Source organism: Aspergillus aculeatinus, assembly GCF_003184765.1.
Source record: "Aspergillus aculeatinus CBS 121060 unplaced genomic scaffold BO66scaffold_9, whole genome shotgun sequence".
Lineage (NCBI taxonomy): Eukaryota > Fungi > Ascomycota > Eurotiomycetes > Eurotiales > Aspergillaceae > Aspergillus > Aspergillus aculeatinus.
This window is the reverse complement of record NW_020291478.1, coordinates 324,095-348,735: the sequence shown is the minus strand read 5'-3', so window position 1 is coordinate 348,735 and position 24,641 is coordinate 324,095. Positions and strand designations below refer to the sequence as shown.

The 24,641-nt window shown below is 53.5% G+C and overlaps 10 protein-coding genes across 10 annotated transcripts; 5 read left to right on the top strand and 5 right to left on the bottom strand.

Annotated features, from left to right (window-relative positions):
- Positions 1–448: 448 nt before the first annotated feature.
- Positions 449–2,009, bottom strand: BO66DRAFT_368313 (uncharacterized protein; the record flags this gene model as incomplete). The annotated part of the gene is made up of 2 exons (XM_025645331.1): positions 449–1,726; positions 1,797–2,009. The coding sequence occupies 2 exons, from the start codon at positions 2,007–2,009 to the stop codon at positions 449–451; spliced, it is 1,491 nt and encodes a 496-aa protein (XP_025506773.1).
- A 209-nt stretch (positions 2,010–2,218) lies between these two features.
- BO66DRAFT_389524 (cytochrome P450 monooxygenase afumB) lies at positions 2,219–4,314 on the bottom strand. The gene is made up of 3 exons (XM_025646812.1): positions 2,933–4,314; positions 2,612–2,878; positions 2,219–2,555 (listed from the first exon to the last, which is right to left on the bottom strand). Exons 1-3 carry the CDS (start codon positions 4,002–4,004, stop codon positions 2,407–2,409), a joined length of 1,488 nt encoding a protein of 495 aa, XP_025506772.1. The 5' UTR covers positions 4,005–4,314; the 3' UTR covers positions 2,219–2,406.
- A 188-nt stretch (positions 4,315–4,502) lies between these two features.
- On the top strand, positions 4,503–6,835 carry BO66DRAFT_368307 (terpene cyclase/mutase family protein; the record flags this gene model as incomplete). Its single annotated transcript, XM_025645330.1, has 2 exons — positions 4,503–6,635; positions 6,681–6,835. The coding sequence occupies exons 1-2, from the start codon at positions 4,787–4,789 to the stop codon at positions 6,833–6,835; spliced, it is 2,004 nt and encodes a 667-aa protein (XP_025506771.1). The 5' UTR covers positions 4,503–4,786.
- A 2,401-nt stretch (positions 6,836–9,236) lies between these two features.
- Positions 9,237–10,734, bottom strand: BO66DRAFT_465412 (putative exo-polygalacturonase; the record flags this gene model as incomplete). Its single annotated transcript, XM_025652499.1, has 5 exons — positions 9,237–9,595; positions 9,648–9,959; positions 10,011–10,093; positions 10,149–10,402; positions 10,453–10,734. The coding sequence occupies 5 exons, from the start codon at positions 10,732–10,734 to the stop codon at positions 9,237–9,239; spliced, it is 1,290 nt and encodes a 429-aa protein (XP_025506770.1).
- A 1,559-nt stretch (positions 10,735–12,293) lies between these two features.
- BO66DRAFT_343815 (MFS general substrate transporter) lies at positions 12,294–14,048 on the top strand. The gene is made up of 3 exons (XM_025644500.1): positions 12,294–12,500; positions 12,560–12,931; positions 13,019–14,048. Exons 1-3 carry the CDS (start codon positions 12,324–12,326, stop codon positions 13,943–13,945), a joined length of 1,476 nt encoding a protein of 491 aa, XP_025506769.1. The 5' UTR covers positions 12,294–12,323; the 3' UTR covers positions 13,946–14,048.
- Positions 14,049–14,299: 251 nt separating this feature from the next.
- On the top strand, positions 14,300–14,650 carry BO66DRAFT_435842 (uncharacterized protein; the record flags this gene model as incomplete). Its single annotated transcript, XM_025650881.1, has 1 exon — positions 14,300–14,650. The coding sequence occupies one exon, from the start codon at positions 14,300–14,302 to the stop codon at positions 14,648–14,650; it is 351 nt and encodes a 116-aa protein (XP_025506768.1).
- A 628-nt stretch (positions 14,651–15,278) lies between these two features.
- Positions 15,279–16,970, bottom strand: BO66DRAFT_368301 (allantoate permease family MFS transporter; the record flags this gene model as incomplete). The annotated part of the gene is made up of 4 exons (XM_025645329.1): positions 15,279–15,733; positions 15,795–16,197; positions 16,279–16,702; positions 16,751–16,970. 4 exons carry the CDS (start codon positions 16,968–16,970, stop codon positions 15,302–15,304), a joined length of 1,479 nt encoding a protein of 492 aa, XP_025506767.1. The 3' UTR covers positions 15,279–15,301.
- A 520-nt stretch (positions 16,971–17,490) lies between these two features.
- On the top strand, positions 17,491–18,543 carry BO66DRAFT_426762 (DUF1445 domain protein; the record flags this gene model as incomplete). Its single annotated transcript, XM_025650303.1, has 2 exons — positions 17,491–18,228; positions 18,397–18,543. The coding sequence occupies 2 exons, from the start codon at positions 17,491–17,493 to the stop codon at positions 18,541–18,543; spliced, it is 885 nt and encodes a 294-aa protein (XP_025506766.1).
- Positions 18,544–18,640: 97 nt separating this feature from the next.
- Positions 18,641–20,530, bottom strand: BO66DRAFT_343806 (MFS general substrate transporter; the record flags this gene model as incomplete). The annotated part of the gene is made up of 3 exons (XM_025644499.1): positions 18,641–19,728; positions 19,791–20,120; positions 20,379–20,530. The coding sequence occupies 3 exons, from the start codon at positions 20,528–20,530 to the stop codon at positions 18,819–18,821; spliced, it is 1,392 nt and encodes a 463-aa protein (XP_025506765.1). The 3' UTR covers positions 18,641–18,818.
- Positions 20,531–22,262: 1,732 nt separating this feature from the next.
- On the top strand, positions 22,263–23,637 carry BO66DRAFT_316216 (NAD(P)/FAD-dependent oxidoreductase; the record flags this gene model as incomplete). The annotated part of the gene is made up of 3 exons (XM_025643497.1): positions 22,263–23,099; positions 23,150–23,446; positions 23,494–23,637. The coding sequence occupies 3 exons, from the start codon at positions 22,263–22,265 to the stop codon at positions 23,635–23,637; spliced, it is 1,278 nt and encodes a 425-aa protein (XP_025506764.1).
- Between the last annotated feature and the right edge of the window lie 1,004 nt (positions 23,638–24,641).

Genomic DNA, 24,641 nt, shown 5'->3' with positions numbered 1-24,641 from the left:
AGAAAACAAGCTGATACGTCACAAAATGAGGACCGTATATGTGTACACCCGGTTTGGCGCGTGTGGGTTCTGCAATGCACATTCCTCAGCAAACGCGCCCCAAGATTCGCGAAAGACGCAGGATCGCTCAGATTTCCTGAACATGAATTGCGAGATGGCTCCTAGTCTCCCTCCGCAGGACCCACCATTGAGCAATTGCTGCTTCCCTTGTTACAGCATGATTAATAGTGCACTGTGATAATAATCACTGCAGTAGCGTAGGTGGCTCCAGGTTGATCAAGCCAAATCGGGACGCGAGAGTTGCTTTAACTTAGTACTGGCTAGTGAATGCAAGATAACATCGACCACTGCAGCTGAAGACCCGGCTGAGACCCACAGTGGTATGAAACCATCTGATTTGTCCGCCCAAAATATAATCTTGCTCTGGCACATCAAATTGTCTGCATACTCAGGTTTCCAAGGTCTTGTCGATTTCCATCAAAGCAGAATTCAACAGTCCGACAATTTTCTCCCAGGCCCCCTCTCGTAGAGTGCATGAAAGCCACCAGTTGCCCACGGCGTCTTTCCCTATCACGCGCAGCAGATTCCTCGTTGAGTAGTACCCATCAGTGTGTTCCGCATAACCTATATACGAGGGTCGCCCCAACTGGTTGGCTCGTTTTGACAAGGGAACCCCTGGTTGGACCACGGCCGCGGAAAAATCCAGCTCAAAGAACCGGGCTTTGTGATGGTTAGTGCAGGCCATAAACACCAGATTTGACTCGCCGACGAGCGGGATTGTCTTCAACAGCGAGCGACTTTGGAGGGCCGCCAAGGCATGCACCTGCTCCTTGGTCCGGTGGCGACTCAGCGCGCGACGATTCGCTTGCGCCAATGTCCCTAGACTGCCCCCCATGATCTCCGGCACAGAAAGCAGGGTGTAGCAAGGGAAAATGGCGTTGCCGATGTAAGCGCTCCCGGTCGGGAACCAGTCGCGGAACAAATCCCGAATCTCGAACATGTTCATCGACATGATAGTTTGATCCGGTGACAGGTCCAATGCCCGAGTCACACTTTTCAGCCACCAAGAAAGCAACACATCACTCTCGCTGAGATAGGAAAATGCCGTGCCATCGGAGGAGGGAATTTCCTGCAGCACCTCCTGTCGCATTCGGTCCACCAAGCGGCCAGGGATGAGGAAAAGGTGATCTTGTTGACGGTGGAACCACATGTCGAACAAATAGCGGATTCCAAATCCGACGATCCCAAGTCCCTGAAGGACCCGGTCGGCATGGATGTAGCTTGGTCCTGGAACTTCCACACCGAGCGAAGCCAGCGGGTCCTCGGACAGGTCTCGGAAGGGTGGAACTTCCCCAAGTTGGCCGCGCAGGACGGCTGTCCAGGCTCGCAGGAATGTTGAGCGCCCTACCGCGTCCATCAGCGTATGCGGGTGTGTGATTGTCAACAGGGTCGAATCATCAAACAGGACCACATGAATTCTGAGCTGCGGTAGATCGGACGAAATCCAATCCCTCAGGACTTGGGGAGAGCCATGGCCACACACTAAGGGACTGAATTCGGCCGCGCATGGGGCCAAGAAGGGTGCCTTGGATGATGATGTTCGTGGGAGACGAGACCCCAGTGGGTGATCATTGATACTCGAGGTATGCTTTGTTGTCGTGAAGATGAATGCTGATCGGGTATCGTCGTACTGGGCTGGGATATGGTATTCAAGTTTTCCTTCTGACTGAAGACCAGACCAATCAGTGTTTGGCTTAGAAGCCTTTCAGTGTCAGTCAGTAGGAAGGAAAACCTACGTTCAACCTCAACCGCGCCCCCAGCTGTCTCCAGTTACCTATCTGAAGCAGAGTATGTAGTGCTTCACGTAGCTTCGTGATATCGAGCACATCGTCGAAGCCAAAGGTACAGTCATGAACCAATGAGCGCAAGTGTGGAATGTCATCCCAGACGCGTAGAGGGATGATTCGATCGGTCGGAAAAGTTGGGACTTGACGATGCCCAAAAAGCATTGATAGTAGACCCATCGTCAAACAAGGTGTGAAGTATTTGTGAAGGATGAGATTGGCAGTATGTCTTGGTTGGACCTTGTTGAAATTATGATCGAGAAGTGGATGGTTGTGGAGGCGATGACAAGAGCTAGGGAAGAGAATCCGCTTAAGGTAGGCACTGACCCCGACGGGCAAAGGTGCAGACAGGACTTGCCCTACTCGGTAGGCTGCAGCTACAAGTACCTTAGCTCTGAGTGGGACTATTCGCAAGTTCTTCTATCTCACAAACTTTGGCTATACTTTGTTACGCGAGTATCGGAAACCCATTTGAATGGCCGTCCTGAGAAGCAGATACGACATTAACCTTCCAGGACCAGGTAGACCAGGCCACTATCTAGCATTTGGCATAGATAGGCCTTCAGCTCAACCCAACCAACACACCATTATCGTTCTCCAGCGTCATTGATAGCCTCTCAACCCACGGTCCTGGATTGTAGTCTGTTACATGTGAAAAGGTCTGCAGTAGACGAACAACCATGTAAGAGATGAAGATCATAGCATAACGTTCTAGTCAAGAATGATTGTCAGCGCTGAACTTCGCTAGGGTATAGGCAGATACTCACTTCCAGGACAAAGCCGGGGACCCTTGTTGAAAGGTATAAACCCGGCGACATCGGCGCTCAATGTTTCCCATCGCTCGGGTCGAAATTCCTCGGGATCCAAGCCAAAGCTGGCCTCCGATCGGTGGCTAGACCAGGAAGAAAACACAAGAATGTCGTCCTTGCGAATCAGAATCGGTTTGCTGCCATCAAGCCCGCCACCGGATGGCAGAACGGTGTGTTTGTTTGCCGTTCGCGCATTCAAAGGAGCCACTGGGAAGAATCGCATACCTGTGGCGAGTCATCATAAGCAACAGAGTCAAAAAAGGTCGAAGGAGCCCTTACTCTCATGGATAACATGTGTGAGGTAGGCGATCTTCATGAGCTGGTCGTAGGTAGGAGGGTTGGAACCTATCTCCTCCATTATAGTTTGTCGTAATTTTGAGACCACTCGTTCATGCCGTGACAAAAGGAAGAAGATGCCCGACAATGTAGTAGCAATGCTATCGTTAGCTAGCAAAATACTGAGAGCCTGGTTTGCCAATTGGGCGGCATCTGCTCCTTTATCTCTCAGGCCCATCATGAGATAGTATCCCTCTGCGCTATCCTGGGACTGTCCCTTCGCCACTTCCCGCTCTGCATAATCCATGATAAAGCGACGCGCCCGCGCACAGGACTGTTGGAACTCTAGCTTCGTCGAAAGATGACGCAGTGGGCCACGAAAGCCGTCACGAACGATAGTCTCCTTGATGATATGTAAGTCTTGCGCAAAGCGCTTCTTTGCCGGCGAGGGACTAGGATGCAAGGTATCGATCGAGTCTCCAAAAGCAAATCTGCTCTGGATATCAATTGCAAGTTTGATGAAACACTCCTGGATATCGAACTTCTGGCCATCGGGCGGTACACGCTGAAGGAAAGTCTGGAACTGCTGCTCAAACATCGCAAGGTCACAGATTCTGCGGTTGTTGGACATCTGGATGCGCAGCTGGTCGCGGATTGCTCGCCAGTCGGGGCCATCAACCGTGAAGATTCCATGAGGTGTAATGGGATCGAACAAATGGCCCCGCAGTTTGGAACTGTCATAATTCGCGAAGTTCGTTGAGAGAATGTGTTTGATGTTTGTCGGATCGCATGTGAAGTAAATCCGGTAACCCAGAATCTGAGACATATAAGTGTTCCCATATATCTTGAACAGTCTATCTGTATACTCGAGTGCGGTTTTATTTCGGAAATGATGAGCGAATTCGAGCAGTTTTGTTACACCCAACAAGTCCAACTGAGAGGCTTTCTCCTTGACCACATTCCTGCAACCGTATTGTTGCTCGAGCGCGTATATTTTGTGTGCTCGTCGCAGTGTCAACAGCCAAATGAGTGTAGCAAAAGCTATGACACCCAGTCGGAGAAGTTCTGGCGGCATTCCAATGGTCATAGTTGCCTGACTCATAATCCTTGGACTCAATGCTAGCTAGGCAATTCAACCGGCTGTTATCTGAGAATGGTTCCGCCGTCTGCGAGGCGTGTAGAAGCGCTCGTAAGAGGCCAGCACTGAGACCTGCAAGTAAAAGTCCTTATCGTGTCTGCACTCCGCGAGAGCAATGTAGCGACACACCAAAAATTGCAGTTATCTTGGGGTCCATGTCAATTTGGGAAAATGTAGCTCGTGAGATGTTCAACATTAACAGAAGCCCACTAGCCTCAGCTGCAACAAGAATCACAGAAGCAAAGAGACCAAGGACAGTGTCTGTAATGATGTAGTTTCACTTAACGCACCTTTTATGCAGGTTAGAGGTCAGATGCGATGCGTCTTCTCCGACCCATCACACCACTGCCCGCCAATCCCACACTAGCTATGCACAAAAGAAGCGCTAGGAGACCGGCCATTTTTGCAACACCATTTCACACTAACCATTCCTCTGAAGATTATTGTTCGTGGCATCAAAGTCCGTCCAATTCTTTGAGGGCTCATATCTGTTGCAGATCGCTGAGTAGCATGAGTTTATTTGTTCTTCCAGAGTCAGGCTTTTCTTGACTTCGAGTTGGTCAACCAAGTGCTCATGTACATATTCGAAGAAGATACCTTGCAAGGAGAACATTGGAGCATCTTTGCACTTCCCGTCTTTGATTGTGTGCAGATTTCACTCTCCAAAAAAATCAAAAAAAAAGCGATCGTGATCGACAAAGAACACACAGACATATACCATGTCCAAGACAGGGGAACTTGCTTCACTCGTCAAGGACACACTCGATAAAGCGATCGAGTTTTCTCGGCAAACGGGGCATTCAGACGGTCACTGGTGCGGTGAGCTCAAATCCAACGCAACCATCACCTCCGAATATGTCTTTCTCCGATACGCTTTAGGCCTGGATCTGACGGTCGATGGACCTGCATACACCCGCTGGCTTCTGTCCGAGCAAAATCCGGATGGCTCGTGGGGTCTAGCTCCAGAGATTCCCGGCGATGTCTCGACCACAACAGAGGCATACCTAGCCTTGAAGATATTAGGAGAAGATGTTAACTCTGCGCCCATGCAACGAGCGAGGACGTTTGTGCTTCAGTCCGGGGGAGTGGCTGCTGTCCGGGTGTTCACACGCATTTTCTTGGCCACCTTTGGGTTGTTTCCGTGGACCGCAGTACCGCAAATCCCGGTAGAGCTCATCCTCCTGCCCTCTTCGTTGCCCATCAATATCTTCAGATTGGCATCCTGGGCACGAGGGACGATCGCCCCATTGTTGCTTATTTGCCATCACCAGCCGGTGTATCCGTTGCCAAACGGGCGGTCAGCGAAAAATGACTACCTCGACGAACTATGGAAGGACAGCACGAATAAAAACGTGCCCTATGGCAAGTCACTTTGGACCTTGGCGGCGGATTTTGACATGGCCGGTCTAGCATTCACCGTTGTCGATAAGTTCTTGTATCAGCTCGGGGGGTTGCGATCGGTGCCATTCATGCGCACTTATGCGCGCCGCAAATGTGTTGAATGGATCCTCGACCGCCAAGAAGTCTCCGGCGATTGGGGTGGAATCTTTCCTCCGATGCACGCGAGTATGTATGCTTTGCTGCTCGAAGGATACCGCTTGGATGACGAACCGGTGCGCCTCGGTTTCGAAGCTCTGGAACGTTTCGCCTGGCAGGATGAGCAAGGCAAAAGGATCCAGGCCTGCGTGTCTCCAGTCTGGGACACAGCGCTTATGACCGTCGGATTATGCGACGCCATGTCCACAGACAAGGGACATCTCGATCGAGCGGTCAATTGGATTCGACGTCGTCAAATCTTTGATCTGCGTGGAGACTGGCGCGTCTACCGTCCCAACCTCGCGCCCGGGGGCTTTAGTTTTGAATACAACAACACGTGGTACCCCGATGTAGACGACACTGCAGCCATCATTCTCGCACAGATCAAACAGGACCCGACGTCGGTATCCTCTTTCTCCGTGGTGCAAGCCACCAAATGGATATTGGGGATGCAGAACCCTGATGGAGGATGGGCTGCCTTTGATGTTGAGAACGATAAGCTCTTCCTCAACAAGATTCCTTTTAGTGATATGGACAGCCTGTGCGATACCTCTTGCGCCGACATCACGGGCCGCATCCTTGAAGCATTTGGGTTGTTGATGCGAACTTCCGATAAGAGCAACCCAGTCGTGCACCTCTACCCTCAGCTTCGTCTGGCTTGCCATCGTGCGATCGGCTACCTCGCCTCCACCCAAGAGTCTAATGGAACCTGGTTTGGTCGATGGGGGTGCAACTATATTTACGGCACTTCCCACGCGCTGTGTGGTCTGGCCTACTTTATCGACGAGGACAAACGCGTTCAGGGGATGGTAGATCTTTCGAAAGAGTGGTTAAAATCTATTCAGAATGTTGATGGTGGATGGGGCGAATCGTTGCTGACGTATAAAGACCCAAGTATGACGATCAAGGGCCACAAGTCCACTGCTGCGCAGACTGCGTGGGCGCTGATGGCGCTGCTGGCATATTTGCCACACACAGATGAGATAATTGCGCGAGGCGTCAGGTACCTCGTCGGGTCTATGGAAATTGTGTGTCGGAAGACGGGAGAGTGGACGGAGAAAATGCCCACGGGAACAGGGACGGATAAAATGCACGCTGGAACGTGGACGGATAAATTGTACACAGGAACCGGATTTCCGAATCATTTCTATCTGGGATACGTGTATTACGCCCACTACTTTCCCATGATGGCGCTGGGAAGATATATGCGGAAAGCGTCGGCCCAAGGATGACGGCTCGCGCGGTGGACTGTTCTGTATTAGACATTAGGAGTTAGTATAATGTGAACATAGTGGAACATTCCAGGTCTTTGGGTGCGACTGTAGCTGACCTGAGTCCGAAACATGAAGGAGAGTTGAGAAGAGGATATCAAGGACAATCATCCTAATTCCCTACACCGACCGCCAGCCTTGCTTGACAAAGTGCATTGGAAGTCGAAGGGCATGAGGCGAGTGCGTAGCTCGAACTCGCGCATACATGCTCTCACGAAGCAATTGCTGCATTATCGGGCTGCACAGGGTAGATCAAACCTGTCTCCGAACTCATTATCAGTATAATGTTCCGAGTCACGTCCCCGAAGCATCATCGGTTCTTGTGGCCAGGTCGCGTGGCGATCCTACCTATTCAATGAGTGAACTGAGCCTCTCTTAGCATATCTCGTTCTATTTCAATTGAAATGGTCAGCGTGGCGTGTATTGTCATCGATAGAAGTACTTGGTTCTGCGTCTTATTGGGTGTAGAATGAATTACATACGAACCATCGAGGATAAAAGAGAGACTGTATGTCGCAATCATGGATCTGCCTCCACATCACCTTCTTCTTTCAACCTGATCTTATCACAGCAACCCGTATGTAATCTAGTTGTTGAGTTTCGTTCTGCCAAGCGTGCGAGTGAAACTAGGAGGTGTTCTTCGTCGATATAGTGGCAATGAAAGGTTGTTGGGTACACTTTGCGGCAGAGGGAATCGACCAGAAGCTAGCCAGACGCTCATAAAGAGTTTCCGGTAGCCGTTATGAGAGCTTGTACGGAAAAAGTCAAAGAAACTGACGCTTGCCTGGCTCCGCCAACGTCGCCGCAGATATGTTTCTAGTCCCTACGGAGAGACAAATGTGACAGATTGATGAGAAATTCAAAGACGCGCAGTCATTGCGATGGTGAAAGTGCAGGTGGAGGGAGGATCAAGTGAGGATTAAGTAAAAGTCTGGAAGATGACATGCCAAACTGCGAGAAGGGTCGAAGAAGTTGAGTCGTTTGCAAAGGATGTTTGGGTGTATACTGTGCCTAAGGCTACGAGGCAGGAAATGTGACCAGAACCCAGGCCATCATCTCTTCCCTCCTCCAACCTACGCCGCATCAGTAACTGCACATTCTTCCATCGAATGTGCTCATTATTCTAGCTACCGACGAGCAAGCCTAATTGTCCTCAACCTACCTCTCATCGCAACCTAAATCTTATCCTTGCAAAGCCATCGAGTCTCTGTCCACGCTACCAGGAAACCTCACAACCACATCTCCCTGCCGCACCCCACAATCACAATGAGTCTAGATACATTCCCCCGCTTCGCAGAGCTTCCCACTGAGCTCCGCGACATGATCTGGGAATACGCCCTCCCCGTCGGGCCAATCGGACCCCTTCTATTCCTCTACAAGCCAGGGTCCTGGAGCTCTCCGCGGATCCACGATCATGAATGGGAAATGGACGACTAGACGACTATGATTTCGCGAGGATGTTCTTTGATTCGATCGAAATCTCCGTGCCACTTTTCTTTGTCAATCGCCAAGCTCGCAGTAGAGCCAGGCGCTGGATGCGCGAATACGGGGTGTACGTGCGCTACTACCCAGATACAAATTCCATTGTGACCGTTTGCCTCTTCCACAGAGCCGTCGACATCCTTTACGTACCACTGGAAAACTGGGATGACTTCCTGGATGAATGCTATTCCTTGCGAGAAGGGAGTCCGCGGAGTCTTTGGTTGACCGAAATCAGAACTGGAGTCACGCGCGTGGCTATTCGAATGGACGTCCTCGAAAAAAAATAAAGACGCCTTGATCAAGATTGTGGAGCTCTTTACCCAGGTGACCAAGATATTTATTGTTGCGAATGGTCACCCTGAGGAAGTGTTCGCTCGCGGCGCAGAGCGGAATGTGCAACCGCGATGGGAGCTTCGAAAAACGGAGCATGCCATGCGCTGGAAGACATCTGGAGAGTTTTTGCGAGAAGTGACTCGCGCTGAGCTGTGGTGGGAGGAGAGTTGTCGTGCCGACGAGCTGATGGTCATGGCAAGTGAGAGGCTGGAAGAAGAACTCGACAAGCACCCATCGTCGAACTGGTATCTGAGGAAAATGCTTTTGCGTGTTGTTTATGCAGTCAAGAGTAATGGATGATCAGAGCATGTATTGCAAGCTTCGGTGTTCTACGCGCATGTCTGACTCTGATTTTCTTTTTCTCTTCTTTGTCTCTAGTGAGAGAAGGCTTGCAAGCTGAAGCGAAACTGCGGTGTCATGTACCAAGACTATCCCAGGTGTGTCAGTTGTGTGAGCTTCTACAAAAGAATGTAATACTATGCCTAGAATGCAGACATCTTTACCGAGGAAAACCATCCGCAAACCTGCTCGTACCAGCACCAACCAATCAACACCCCCCAGTAGCGCTCGACCCAACACAAACCTCGCCCGTACAATTGAACCCCACCGTCCCCTCCACATTCCCACACAGATACTCATCCGCCTTGGTCGAGCTCCCCGTGACCCGCAGGCTCACATCCTCGACCGTGATATTCTCGCACGGGGCCACCGCACTACACTGGAGACTGATAACATCCGTCGAAGGCAGCGTGCCCGACACATCAGTGAAGTACAGATCGCGGACCTGGAACTTGGAGTTTGTGCAGTTCCCCGAAGCGCCCGAGAAGGTGGTGCATTGCGATACGGTGAACGGGGTGCCCTTGAGGTTGTTGAGCGACAGGTTCGTCGCCGTGACGTCGGAGATATCTAGCGATGGTTAGCATTCAACTCACCAAGACCGGAGAGTAAAGAGACATACACCCCAGACCGCCACCCCCGCCGTTCGGCGGGTATCCGACCTGGTCCCCAGTCCAGGTCTTGACGTACACGGCATGCGTGGTCTTCTGGTAGGCGCAATTGGAGACGCGAACGTTCTCCACCGTTTCGAATTCGTTGAGGTATTGCCCGATGCTGCCGATTGAGATGCCCAGGCCGGTGGAGAAGGTTGAGTCGGCGATGGTGATGTCGGTGGAGTTGCCCTTCAGACTGATGCTGTCGTCGCCGTTGACGACCTGCCAGTTGGTGAAGGTGATCCCGCTGCTGCGGATGGTGTTGGCTCCATCGGTGTTTCCTGTTACCATTAGTTGAGGAGAACTTGGTCTAGGTAGAAGGGTGAGCATACGGGAGGAACCGCCGTTATTGTTGAGGTTGTTGACGTAAATCGAATCGAAGAGCAGGTTCTCGGAGTAAATGATGGACATTGTCCTATCCCCGTCAGCCTTGGGCATTAATCGGCAATGTTTCCTGCTGACGAACATACCACATCTGACTCTGGACAAACCTCAACCCCTTGAACGTGGAGTCTTGTGCCGTGACGGTCAACTGATGCGGCCGGCGGGGGTAGTTCGACACGCCGGAGGTATAGCTGTACCACACCGGTCCACTGCCATTGAACGTCCCGTAGCCGTGGCCGTCAAAGACAATATCCTTACCACCCAGGATCCAAGCAGTGGACTGATTCTGGTAGCCGACGTCTAGGGAGTTGGCGAGCCAGTAGCTGATGTTTGTGCTCCACTGTGAAGGTGATTTAGTGATGGCCGTGGATAGGGTGCGAAATGCCCTACCAGAAGAGTTCCTTGGAGGTCAATCTCGACGTCATCCAGCCAGGTCGTGTTCATCACCGAGTTGATGTGGTAGGTGGTATTGCTGAAGCTCACACGCCCGCCGTTGCCGCAGGCTGTCAGAGCATCGAGGATGGCCGGCACATCATCGACGGCGGTCGAGTTTCCGGCCGGGACAACACAAGTTGCTCGCGCGCGCCCGCTCTTGGTAGTATCTGACAGACCAAATGCGGGTGCTATCAAAGAGGCAATGCCAGCAATGAAGATCAGAGCACTGGACAACATCCCGAGTTTCATACAATGGAGTTGATTCTGTTTGCCGAATACATGAGTTCAAGGGGCAGGAAATCAGGATGCTTTATAGGTAGTGAACAAACCGTTATGCGTTTGGACCTATACAATAGGTCCTTATTCTGCGTTGAACATCGTCATGCTGGCCCCTCAGACTCCGGGGTAATTCAACCCGACCCTGCCAAAACTCGGATCCGTGATAGGTGCAATTTCCGATCCAGTTTCTCCACGATCTGCAGCGCCAATGAGGGCCGAGAAAGGCATTCCCCAGCTTTTCTCGGTACATATAGGGCGGCTAATGCTGCACCTCCGGCGGAATTTAAGGTAATTCGTGGGGTTGATGGGGCCGTGCCTGGGTCCTGCATAAGCGACTGCGAGACATGGACGGGGTGCAGCTCTTGGCATGCTGGGCATGGGCTGACGATACTGACAACGTGAATTGGATCCCTACTCCGTCTGCTGATAACTTGTGCATTTCGCATTACCCGATCCACTCGGACGCGCTTGTTATACTGTCGTCGCCTCAATAAACCATATGTCACAAGCTGGGCGAACCTCGGAAAAAAACGGCGAAGGAATTACTGCGATTCTTTCTTCCTGCTTGACGGCGAGGACATTCTCAATGTATGTACTAAAGGAGAGAGGTGGAGTGGGTCGCCAGAATCCTTGACAGCGACTCCGCAACTTTGCTTGACACCTTCTCCACTGGAGCTCTTCGGCAGATAAAGCGAAAGGATCTTAGCCTTTCATGTTTCCAGCAAAATGTAGTCTGTAGTTCATACAATTCTCATAGCGAGATAGTTCAAAGTTCGAAAGTAGCTCTACTCAACGTGACGATTTCACCATTCCAGTGTCACCTCTCCACTCTTGCGAAGACAGTCATTAGAGAATGCCCGCAGACTTTGTCTAAATTCGATTCTGCAAAGTGGGCCACAAAGATACTCCGTGCTGTAAAGTGGATCAAAAATGGCGTCTCCTTCTCGGAAAGCTAAGTCCTAGCATGGGAGAGGGATACCCAACACTATCTCCAAATTCGCCTAAGCACGCATCAACCCTTTTCGAAATCTCGAAGCCCCAGCTATTCTGGACACCAATCAATGCCACATCAGAATCCATTCTATCTGCAATGGCATCAATCCGTGACTCACCACGAATCATAACCGCACGATGAGCGGTGAAGCAAGATACCAAGCCCCCACTATCTCGACAGGGTCTGCAACTCAAATTCCATCTACAAATCATACGATATCTCCCATCCCATCAGAACCCCATCCGCACCACGGACCGCGGAGAAAGCGAAGCGCCTGGGAAAAGCGGATCTCGTCCGAGTCCCGAACCCTACGAACAGCCAACCACGCCGTCGGAAATTATCAGCCTGCGGGACCAAGAACCCCGGTATCGGCTCCGAAACATTATCTGATCGGCAACCGCCGTCCATCTAGCTCTGATTAGGGCTGGCCGCGACAGCGCCGGCGCCAGGCCCCGCCTGAAGATAAAGGCCCCCAAAAAATTCTTAAGGATGCTTGCTCGCACGTAGACGTTGGACACGAGGGCTACATTTTCGTCCGACACGTACACAAAACATGTCACTCGATTCATCAACAATAGCAGGGGTACCTGGCCCGGCCAGCCAAGCTCCAGCCGTCGTCTCCAGCGTCAAAGAAGGCGAAGCGGTGATCGCAGACCGTGAACTGGAAAGCGGCCCACACAAGCCGTACCGGCCCACCAGATGGCAGAGCAACCTGACCATCGTCAGCTGCGTACGTCCACTGCTGTCTACTCGATGCAATGCAATAGCATTCTAATCCGTGTGTGATAGTACATCGCCAACTTCAGCGACGGGTTCCAGAACCAACTGGCCAACCCCACCAATGTCATCTTCACCCACCTGCTGGGGAAATCCGGGTACCCGGCCGAGATGAAGACGCGGATCAGCAACTCGCTGATCATCGGGGCCATTCTGGGGGTGCTGGCGCTGGGGTACGTCTCCGACATGATCTCCCGCCGGGCGGGGCTGCTCTTCACCTCGGGGCTGGTGACTGTCAGCACCCTGATGGCCGCCGTGGCGCTGGACGTGCACCCTTCCCCCAACATGCTGTGGTACTTTGTCATCGTGCGGGGGATCTGTGGGTTTGGCGTTGGGGGTGAATACCCTCCCAGCGCCGCTGCCGGCCTCGAGGAATCCGACGACGTGAGTTCTCTCTCTGCAACAACAACAACAACAACAACAGCAGCAGCAGCTGTGTATCTTATGTATCGGAACTAAACGAGCCCCCAGTTCAACCGCCGCTACCGCGGCCCGGTCTTCGTCTCCTTCACGACCCTAATGGCGACGCTGGCCGCCCCAATCCTGATGATCATCTACCTGATCACGCTGAAAGCGAGCGACAACAACCTGCCCGTGACCTTCCACGCGCTCTACGCGATCGCGACGATCATCCCGGCGACGATCATGGTGCTGCGCTTCTTCATGACGGACTCGACGCTGTACCACCACAGCAACTTCAAGCGGCAGCGCCGCAAGCCGCTGCGGTTCTACTGGCTGCTGGCGCGGCGGTACTGGCGGCGGCTGGCGCTGACCTCGCTGGCGTTCTTCCTGTACGACTTCATCAACTTCCCCAACAGCATCATGTCGAGCAGCATCATCGCCTCGATGGTGACGGACGGCGACCTGCAGACCACCGCCGTGTGGCAGGTCATCCTGGCGGTGCTGCCGGTGCCCGGCGTGCTGGTGGGCGCGTACCTGACCAACGCGATCGGGCGCCGCTGGACGGGCATCGCCGGGTTCGCCGGGTATGTGGTGCTGGGGTTCATTATCGGGGGCTGCTATACGCTGCTGTCGCGGCATATCGCCGCGTTTGTCGTGCTGTACGGCCTGCTGCAGGCCTTCGGCCACATGGGCCCCGGCGCGACGATCGGGCTGATCAGTAGCGAGTCGTTCCCCACCGCCATGCGCGGCATAGGGTACAGTATCGCGACGGCGTTCGGGCGCACCGGCGCCGCGGTCGGCACGGAGTGTTTCACTCCGTTGCAGACGGCGGCGGGCGATAGTGCTACGTTCTATCTGCTGGCGGGTGTGGCCGTGCTGGGGATGGTCGTGTATTGGTTCCTGCCGGAGAGTGGGGAGTTGGATCTCGAGGCCGAGGATCGCGAGTTGGAGAGGTACATGGGGATGCATGGGTTTATGATGGAGAAGAGTCAGTAGGGGGTTCGAGGGAGGGTGCTCGTTGCATATAAGCTAGAGCTAGATTACGATCAGTCATGTGGTTATGATTATGAGAGACGTTACAGCGGGAAAGATGGAGTTGATAGACATGTACTGTACAGCCATTGTGGCATATACTACAATGCAACAACTCAAGTCAATCTAAGCACAACAAACACATCCATCCACCCACCCATTACATCCATCCCAAGCAAAAGCACACTTAAAAGGTATCTCAGCACACATCCCACCCCCATTAATTAATCGTATATCGCATCACCTAAACCTCTCCCAACCCATGAGCACAGCCCCCAAATCACCCCAGCAAGAATCACCAAACCAGACTTACCACTCATGAAGTACTTTCAACCAACCCCGAGCAACTCACCACCTCCCCCCGCGCCCACCAAACCCCCCCCCACCGCCACGACGGCCACGACGGCCACCACCAAACCCCCCCGGTCCGCCGCCACCACCACCCCACCCGCCAGGACCCCCAGGACCCCCGAACCCACCACCACCATAGTGATGATGATGACGACCACCACCGAACCCACCGCCGCCGCCCATCGGCATCCCCCCGCCCCCGAATCCACCAACCGGTCGAACCGGAGGCCCGCCCATCCTGCCGCCCATCATTCCACCGCCCCGACGGCGGCGGTTGCCCATGAGAGACATGCAGGTTCCCATCTTGATTTCGGGTAGAAGGAGGTGTATATCGCGATCGTTCTAGCTTCTAATAGCAGAATTGTAGGAGGAGGAGGAGGAGGAGGAGGAGGAGGAGGTAAAGCTTCGTGAATCGTCTAGCCGGAAGCGACCAAAGAGGAAGCAAAGAATCTCGTAATTTTTGCCGAATGTGCAGAGTCTATCGGCGGTCATGTGCAAAGGATAATCTCAGTGCAACTCGCAGAAAAAGAATCTCGTCAACAACAGATCCCGAAAAGAGGTATATGTAGTGAATTTCTTGTTTCCAAGAGAACAAAAAACCTTCAAGGTTAAATACCTCATCCCCCGCGGGCGAAAAAGAGTATTACGCGCGGCCTGGTTCCTGGGCGTGCGAAGTCGTTGCGTCATCGGCGCGGCGCAGTCCCCAGGCGATACTCGGGGTGGGTGTTGAGTGGGAGGGTGGGTGGGTGACATCAGCGGGACACCACAGTCGCCCTGTAGGGCTGGCTGGGCTGGCGCGGGCTTTAATCCGGTTAACCTTATCTTTCTGCCCCCATGGGTCTTTTCATCCACAGACTTGACACAAAGGAATGGGGGAGTTCAAGGTGGAAGTATGGTATGACGACAACCGGAGTAGGTTTCATTGGACCGATCCATAATTCCTCCGGTAGGGTAAGGTGCAATACGATACTAATAAATGTACTTGAACTCCAACTCCGCATCCCCGGACTGCACCCGCCGCCGGTCCTCCATCTTCCCCTCCAAGATCTCCGCCTTGACCCGGTTCTCCCGGCGCAGATACAGCGCATGCGCCGTCACCACCCCCTGCGCGACAATTAACGCACCCATCGAGAACGAGTTGCCCAGCACGTACGGCGACGACCGGTACACCTGGCCCGCCACGATGCCCGCGCAGTTGCCGACCGTCTGCTGGAGGCCGACGGCCAGGGCGCGCCGGTACTGCGGGGCGAAATTCACGTTCAGCCACGCCACGTTCAGCCCGACCCCCGTGTACACCGCCACGCCGCAGAGGTAGGTGGCGAAGTATTTGACCGGGTCGGAGGGAACGGCCAGCAGCAGGATGTAGCCCACGATGCCGAAGATGTTGGTTCCGACGATGAACTGTTGACGGAGTCTGGTCAGCTAAATATCAACGAATTATTAATGCTGGGGAGATGCATACGACAGCGAATTTCGAGTACCGATCCGCGAAGAACGCGACCGTGACGGATACTGCGGCGGCCCAGATGTACACCGGGACGGTGAGCACGTTGCTCATCAACGAGTTGTAGCCCAGACTCCCGAGGATGGTCGGTAAGAACGTGCTGAACCCGTAGAGCAGGATGTCCTGGCAGAATTGTGTGATAGCGCTAAAGATCAGTTTGGGGTCCCGCAGGGCCAGTCGCATCTCCTCCCAGCTGAAGTGGTCGCTTCCCATGTATTTCTGGCGCTGAGCGTTGCGGACACGCATCATGTACCGCTCTTCTTCAGTGAGGAAGTAGGCGGTTGTCGGGTCGTTGGGGAGGCCAAACCAGACGAGCAGCGCACAGATGATGCTGAAAAGGCCCTCGATAATGTAGACCCATCTATTTTGTTGGCTGTCAGCTGCCCTACACTAGGGCCAAGAAGACAATGTATCCCGGGGGGGGGGGGGGAGGGGTGAATACCTCCAACCAGCTTTCCCTGCAACACCGTCCATGTGCAGTAATGCGTAGGCTAGTAAGCCTCCTACTGCACCAGAAATGGCAGCACAGCTCATCAGGTACGAGACTCGCTTAGCTTGCTCCTCGCGCCGGTAGACCATGGTGAGGTATAGGTTCAGACAAGGGAAAAGACCCGCTTCGCAGGCTCCGAGGATAAGACGGGTGGCGTAGAGAGAGGCGACATTGTGAATAAAGCCAGTGAAGACGGTGGTGATGGACCAGACGATGCACAAGCCCGTGAGGATGTTGCGGGGGGTCAGCTTCTTCATCGCGACCGCCCATGGCGACTCAAGCAGGACGTAAGTGGCGTAGAAGATCGAGACAGCGATAGAGAACTCGTTGGTCGAGGCCCCAATGTCCTCGGGCATTCCGGCTACTTTGACATTTCCTGAGGACCTTTAGCAAGATGAAGACACTCGTCTGGGACAGCACACACCGATGTTGCTCCGGTCGAGGAAACAGGACAAATAGGTCAACATGATGATAGGCACGAAAGCAAGGTCCAGCTTCAGGAGAAGCTTCTTCTCCTTGACTGGATCCAGCACCACATCGTCGATATCGCCCACATCGGTCTCCTCGGTGGTGTTCTGCGGGGGTGGTTTCTGGACCGTCTGTTTACGGTCCAGAGGGATATCATCCGCACGTTCAAAGGACATTAGTGTCACAAATGGATAGAGATTGATGGCCCTAGACAGCTGTCACTCCGACCTGGAACACTCAAGGGGGTGCCAGGGGCGACATTAAGAACCGTGGAAACATCAAGGCTCTGGCACTTGTCAAAGTGACATAGATCCCCGGCGATAAGAAAGGGGAAAGAGGGGAGTCTCCAAACCGGCTATCTCCAACCCGGTACGCCAATCACCGGCAATTGACAAAAGCATTCACCAGGGTTACAGCTGCATCGGCCCGATAGTCTGATAAGCGGTGGAGATAGCGAGGATGTCATTGGTGCAGTGCCTCGAGACGATGGGGTTGTGATGCGGGGATCGACTGATGCTTATCATCGCCATCCCGCATATCGGAGCCCACATGCCGATACCACTGATATGGGGTATTTACTTTCGAGCAGAACTACCAATTGATTGCATAACATTATATCAACAGCAGAACCTTACCTTACACAGACAAGACAGCTGGATTGACACTCCCAAGCTTCTACTCACAAACGAAAGCACAATGACAAAAGACACCCTCCCAAGCCACCAAACCCGCCTCGCCAGCCGCGCCAACCAAATAACCAACACCTCCGGCCTAGCCCCAGGCCACCTGCAAGCCAACCTCCTAATCCTCCCCGCCCGCTACAGCCAAGACTTCCACCAACTCTGCCTCCGCAACCCGGTCGCCTGCCCCCTCCTCGGCATCTCCACTGAACCAGGCAACCCCCACCGCATCCAGCCCGCAGGCTGCATCACCACCGGCCCAGACGACTTCGACATCCGCACCGACTGCCCCCTCTACCGCATCTACAAGCACGGCAAACCCATCGCCACGCACCAGAAGACCCTCCTCCCCTTCTGGCCGAACCCGGACCCATCCCCTCAACAACCCGCACAGCATGAAGCATACGTATCCTTCCTAATCGGCTGCTCCTACTCCTTCGAATCCGCCCTCACCGCCGCCGCCCTGCCCCCGCGCCACCAGACCACCCAAACCCTCGTCCCCATGTACCGCACCACCATCCCGCTCCTCCCCGCGGGCATCTTTACCGGTGGACGCACCGTCGTCTCCATGCGGCCGTACCCGGCCCACGAAGTGGAGCGGGTCCGCGCCCTGACGCGGCCGTTCCTGGCCACCCACGGCGAGCCCGTCGATTGGGGGTGGGAGGCGCTCTCCCGGTTGGGGATTGGGGATCTGCAGGCGCCCGACTTTGGGGAGCCGGTGCCTGTGGAAGAGGGGGAGGTGCCGGTTTTCTGGGTGCGTATTTTCTTTTCTTTCTTCCTTGATTGCCATGTTGATTTTACGTTATTTCCCCGGGGAAGTGCGGGGGATGGTGGGATGTGGGGCCTTACGAGGGGGTGTGGGGAGGTTTGGTTGGGGTTGTAGGCTGGGTTTCATTGCTAATTTGTCATGTCAATATTGCAGGCTTGCGGGGTTACGCCGCAGTTGGCGGTGGAGGCTGCCGGGGAGAAAATCGAGGGGTTGGTGTTTGCGCATGAGCCGGGCCATATGTTGGTCACGGATTGGAGGGAGGAGGACTTGGTGAGGTTGGGGCGGGGGTTGGGGGTTTGAAAAGGTCTAAGTGGAGGTGGGTTGGGAGGATTATGCTAATAACTAGGAGGTCGTGATGCTGCTTATGACCAAAGAGGGAAGATTCGTTCAATGACATGACTCAACCTCTATGACACAGTTATCAGTTCATCATATACTCGCAACATCACTGCCACCGTCAACCACCTTTTGGTTCACACCCATCACTTCCTCATCATTACACATCGCAACCACGGCCGTTATACAGGCATGTTATATACTTCATTCCTCAATCCACACCCCGTTCACCAATAATCTCACTTCTCCCTCTCCTCTCCCGTAGTTCCCAGCTCCTCCTCGATCTCCAAACTAAACCTCGCAAACTGGCTCCGAGCCCGGATCCGCTCCCCGTAGCACATGAACAACACGGGCACGGCACAGAATCCCGTCGCCAGGGCCGCCAGCACCGAGACCGCGACATTGGCCCCCATCCCATCGAACATTTGTCGGGTGAACAGCGGGAAAGCCCCGGAGGCCATCGCCCTTAGGAACTGGACGGCTGCCGTTCCGCTCGCCGCGTAACTCAGATAACTGTCGGACAGGTACCCGTACAGAACGGTGTCGAATTCGTTGAGCGCAAACCCCATCATGACCAAGGCGATGGTCGGGACAATCCAGGGGAGATCGCTGATGCGCGGCGGGATCGTCCAGGCAAACCACCAGAGCGCCAGGGCGAAGATGGGCGCGCCAATCACCAGTCCGTACAGTTTATCTTCGGGCTTCACAGGCTGCTTCGCGGCTTTGCGGGCATCGAAGATGCGATGATCCAGAAACCGCGTGAAGGTGCTGAAGACTACCCCCACTCCGATTGCCACGAAAGCAAGGCACGACTGGGCCGAGGTGTAGCCCATTGACTCGTAGATGGGCTGCAGGGCTTCGGTGAAGATATAGACCAGGGAGAAGGAGAAGGCAATCATGATGGCGACGATGAAGATAAGCAGCTCGCCGAAGAAGAGCTGCAGGGGGCGGAACAGGGAAACGCGGACGAATGTTCGGAAATTCGGGGTGTGGTCGGGATTGAGCGGCTGTAGGGTCTCGTTGCCAGTCTCGTGGCGGATTCGCGTGACTTCGCGGGAAAGGAGGAGGGATGGACGGGATTCTTTGATGACGAAAAAGAACGCGGTAAGGACGGCGAATATGACGGCGTAAATGTAGAATACCCAGCGCCTATAATGATTGGGGATGTCAGTCAATAGTGCTACAGGTGTGATGCAGACAACGAAGCATACCAATCCATGTGAGCAGAGATATATGTGCTCATGATGGGCCCAAGCAGTAAGCCCACGTTAGACGCAATGGTCCAGATGAAGATCACCCATATCCTGGCCCGCGAATCGAACATCTCCTCAATGCTGCCTCCGCCAACAGTGTAGGGTACCGCCGAGAGACATCCCGCAATGATACGCGCCGGGATCACCGCACCCAGCGAATGCGTCATCCCAATAACCAAGCAGCATACTGCACTTCCCGCAGAACTTATGATGTAAAGGTTTTTGCGGCCAAAGGACTCCGACCAGGGTGGAAATATGACAGCTCCGAATATCTGACCCACGAGAAATCTGTCTTGTCAGTATCATCGACACAGCCCTAGCCGTAGAGCGAATCTCTTACAGTGTCACGAAGATAAATGTTGCAAGGGTATTGCCGATATGATAGTCAACCTGAGCCTTTTGAGCCGCCAATGTCTAGACACGTTAGAAACCTCCGACAATACACAACAGGGCAGGGGGTGGCGGTATTACTCCGGCTGTGCTTGTGGCAGTCCTATTAGCTGTCAGCTATTGTCCGTTTCTGCTCATACATAGCGGTAAACATACGTGAATGTATCCAGAAGGAAGATGATACTACTATCAAAGGTCTTCCGGCTGGTCGGCCAGTTGCGAGGCTGCTTCTTGTTATACTTGCCCCAGCGGACGTACTGGCCGTCGGCTGTGAGCTCAAGTTGGTTCTTGAGCAAGTACTCGTCCATCGCAATAGACTCGGAGACTATGGCTGTCGATTCTGTCTTCATTTTATCGGATGTAATTGCCTGGGGAAAGCGTCAAAGCCAGGGAAACATATAGATAGGCCTTTCACGGGGAGAATATCCCGGGCCATGCCTGGTGGAGGCTACAGCAGCTACCGCATTTCTCACGGCCAGCCATGCTGGAGAGATCGACACAGCTGCCAAGTCGACTCCCCCTTGTTGGTGATGCTGGACGTCATGACCGCGTGTATCTTTTGCAGTCAAGGTGATGTGATAGGCCACGCCTGTCATGACCACAGAGAGAAATCGTCCTCCTGGGATTGAGGAGCCAGGTGATCATCATGGAGCTTCGAAGAGGTTGCTCTTGAAGGTCGACTAAGCTTGTCTGTGACTTGGAGGGGCGAGCAAGGGATGAGGGACCGACGTCTGATATGTAGGGCATTAGTCGATGCGACCATCTTCCTTCATAGATCATATGGAGTGTGCTTCTGATGTAGCCCTGGGGAATGCCCCGTCTCTCGAACCAGACAAGGCATTCTCAGACAGATACAGCATCCTAATCGAAGTTTTGTGTCCATGAACTCATTATCTTCACCTCTCAGATGAAGTGGTAAAAGTAACGGGTTGAGAACTCAGCGGAGGTGGAAGAACATTCCACGCCGGACGATGCCTGGGGCTCCCTTCCCTCTTTAGCTTCCTCCAATGCAAGGGGTGCACGAAGATGACGAATAGGGCGCGTACAATGCATCTGCTCGGAGAATTTTCTATTGCCAGATTCAGGCAGTCTCTCCTATGGTTTCCTTGAATCAGCTTCTGATGCATGACTTGGCCATCCCTTGGCCCACAAGTTCTTTCTGAGGTGATCCTATTTGACCCTGAGCCCGCCATACCTCGGACGCACGACCACCTGCAGTTTCGCATGATGTGCATAGTATGACATAGACACCTAGTATTCATCATTACAAATCCGAGCTGTTACATGCAGTAACTGAGTCCGTGAACGGATCATTTGAAAATTCCGATGTCCCTTGCGATTATGCTTTTTGATTCATTGGTTCCATGAAGGATATAGTATCTACACAGTCGATGGCCAAGACCCCCATTGAAGCACTCTAATTCTACGCTAAGGGAACGGCACGCCTATCATCACAAGCCAATCGACGACAATTATCCAATTGTTCGAGCTAGGGAAACTTGCTCTCTCACGGCAGTACGGATATATTATGCTACAGAGAGGCCCAGCATCTAAAACATTAGACAAATCCAATTCTCCGAAGACGGATATACCGCGCCCGAACCCCGTCTCCGCCCCGAAACTCATCTCCGTTCATCAAATGAAGCTACAATGAATCTTGGGGTCTGCATCCTCCAGCCTATGAGGGGTCACCTCGTATAGCCCACCTGCACCCACAGCCAATCACCAGGCTGAACCATGGAACCCCCGATCATCGGATCGGATCAGATAAGATGTCCGGTCACAACAGTGGGGAGTAGAACGGTACTAGTATTTAGATCAGCTCATTCGGAGCAACCGAATCCTTTTGTCCTGTATTAGGAGACAGTAGGGACCGTATATATACGTCTTCATTCACCCAGTCCATTGTCCCCAGAGACCACAACAGGGGAAACTTGACTTCTCACCCAACCACTACTGACTCCTTCACAAAAAAAAAAAAAAAAAGCAAGCACCACTCTGATAATCCCAAACACTGGCAGTGACGAAACACCCACAAAAATGCTCTGCACCCTCCTCCTCATCCTCAAAACCCTCCACCTAACCCTCCAACAAGTCACCACCCACATCGCCCTCGCGCTCACCCCGCGCCTCCACCGCCTAACCTATCGCACCGTCCGGGACCCGAAGAACATCGTCGTCATCGGCGCCTCCTTCGCCGGCTACCACGCCGCCCGGGTTCTCGCCTCCACCCTCCCGACGGGCTACCGCGTTGTCGTCATCGAGCGGAACTCCCATTTCCAACTCACGTGGGTCCTGCCTCGGTTCTGTGTTGCGGCGGGCCACGAACACAAGGCTTTCATCCCCTACAGGGGGTATCTTGCGCCCGTGGCGGAGGGGGCGTATACATGGATTACTGGGGCCGTGGGGAGGATTGTTCTCGAGTCTGGTGCGGGAGAGGGGAAGATCGTGCTGGAGGAGTCGGGCGAGGAGATTGCGTTTGAGTATTTGGTTGTGGCGACGGGGGCAGTGGCTGCGGGGTTACCGTCGCGGGTTGGTGGGAGGACAAAAGAAGAGGGAATGGTGATGCTGAGAGGCGAGCAGGAGAGGATTCGGACCGCGCGGGATGTGGTGGTGCTTGGGGGTGGCGCGGCGGGTGTGGAGATGGCCGGGGATGTGAAGGAGCGGTATCCCGAAAAGAATGTTACGTTGGTGCACTCGAGGGAGAGGTTGTTGAATCGAGGGTATGGGGAAGGGTTGAGTCGGAGGGCGTTGGATGGGTTGCAAGCGCTGGGGGTGAAGGTGTTGTTGGGGGAGAGGGTTGTGATGGACGACCAGCTGGAGCTAATGGAAGAAGTCAAGTTGGAGTCAGGTCAAGTGGTGAAGTGTGATTGCTTGGTAGGTTGGGCGTGTATACTCTTGAGCGAGGAGCTTGCTGACGGTTGTAGATCAAATGCGTCGGGCAAAGGCCAAACTCAGGCTTGGTGGGAGAGGTGTCGTCTTCGTCCATCGCTGAGTCAGGGCACATTCGCGTCCGCCCTACTTTGCAGCTTGTGGATAAGGCCTGCAGTCGGATATACGCAGCTGGAGATGTGGTTGAGGTGGATGCGGTGCAGAATGCTCGTGGCGCATTTCAGCAGGCGGAGGTGGTTGCAAAGAACATCGTGCGAGCAATCAAGGGCAAGACTCTTGTCGAGTACCAGCCAAAGTGGTGGGAAGGTGCGACAAAGTTGACGCTTGGTCTGGTGAGTAGGCGTATCCACTATCAGCAGGCGAGGCTGACGATGTGCAGAAGAAGAGTGTGATGTACGTGAGTGACGGGTCGGCCGAGTTGATTCTTTCCACCAAGGGCAAAGAGGAGCTGGACAGTGCCCGCGTCTGGAAGTTCTTCGGGCTGAAGCCTTTCATCGATACTCAAGAAGAGAAGAGCACCTGAGAGAGGCTCTTTTGTTCTCAGCATATTTTATGCAATGCAAATCTCGTGCCATCTTCCTCTAAGCATGGACGCTCATTCTCAGCCAGTCCACTGGAGCCCGCCGCCGAAGTCGAACGTGTCGCGAACGTTCACAAGCAGCGCAGCATTTGCTGATGACGGTAGCCTCTTTCTTCTTCGACTTGTCTTGTTTGTCTCCCGCGCATCAAAAATTCTTTCTCAAAGCATCAACAAGCACAAGATACAGTCCAGCAGAAGTTCAAGCATTTCTGGGCCATGTGGAGCGACCAGTGTCATGCAAGCTTCCCATCTCGCCTTCAGTGACGAGGTCGACAGGCGCTTCTTGACAAGATTTGTGATTTTGGATCGCTTCAAAGGGGCCATTTTGCGTATCCGGTTTGTTCGATGAGAAGCTCTCAGATTGTATCTCTGGCTTTGCTATTGCTCAAGAAAGTGTTGTTGTGTCAGAGAAAGTATCATCAGACCTGACCGGGAAGTTGATGGTAGACATTGGAGTGTGAGTCAGTTTGTGCTGGTGTCAACATAGCATCACCTCGCGGGCAATTCTGACATCAAGAATAGGTTGCGACTTGACATTTTGTGATCATCATGCCGCACTTGCGGAAGTCGTAGACCCATTGCACCTTGCATCATCTAGATTCGGTTCTCCTAGTCTGTTTGATGGAAAACCCCCACAGAGCTCGACGTATGAATACCGCATTATCTTTGCTTCTCTGCCGCCTCCCCTCCGCCCAGTGACCACCCCAGCTATAGAAAGTAAAGAGGCAGCATGCGCATTTGGTGCTATTCCAAACAATGAGATATGCTCATTTTCCGGTCATCCAGGCGTCAGGCACGTGGGCTTAACGCCGATATTGTAAGGGCAGCTTTGAAAGGGCTGGCTTACCTTGCACGCCGTGCGGCAACTAAGGTACATACCTGTTGGCCGTCACGGGTCCATTTTGCCCCGCCTAACCGCGACGATAAGCAGGCTTTAATTATATTTA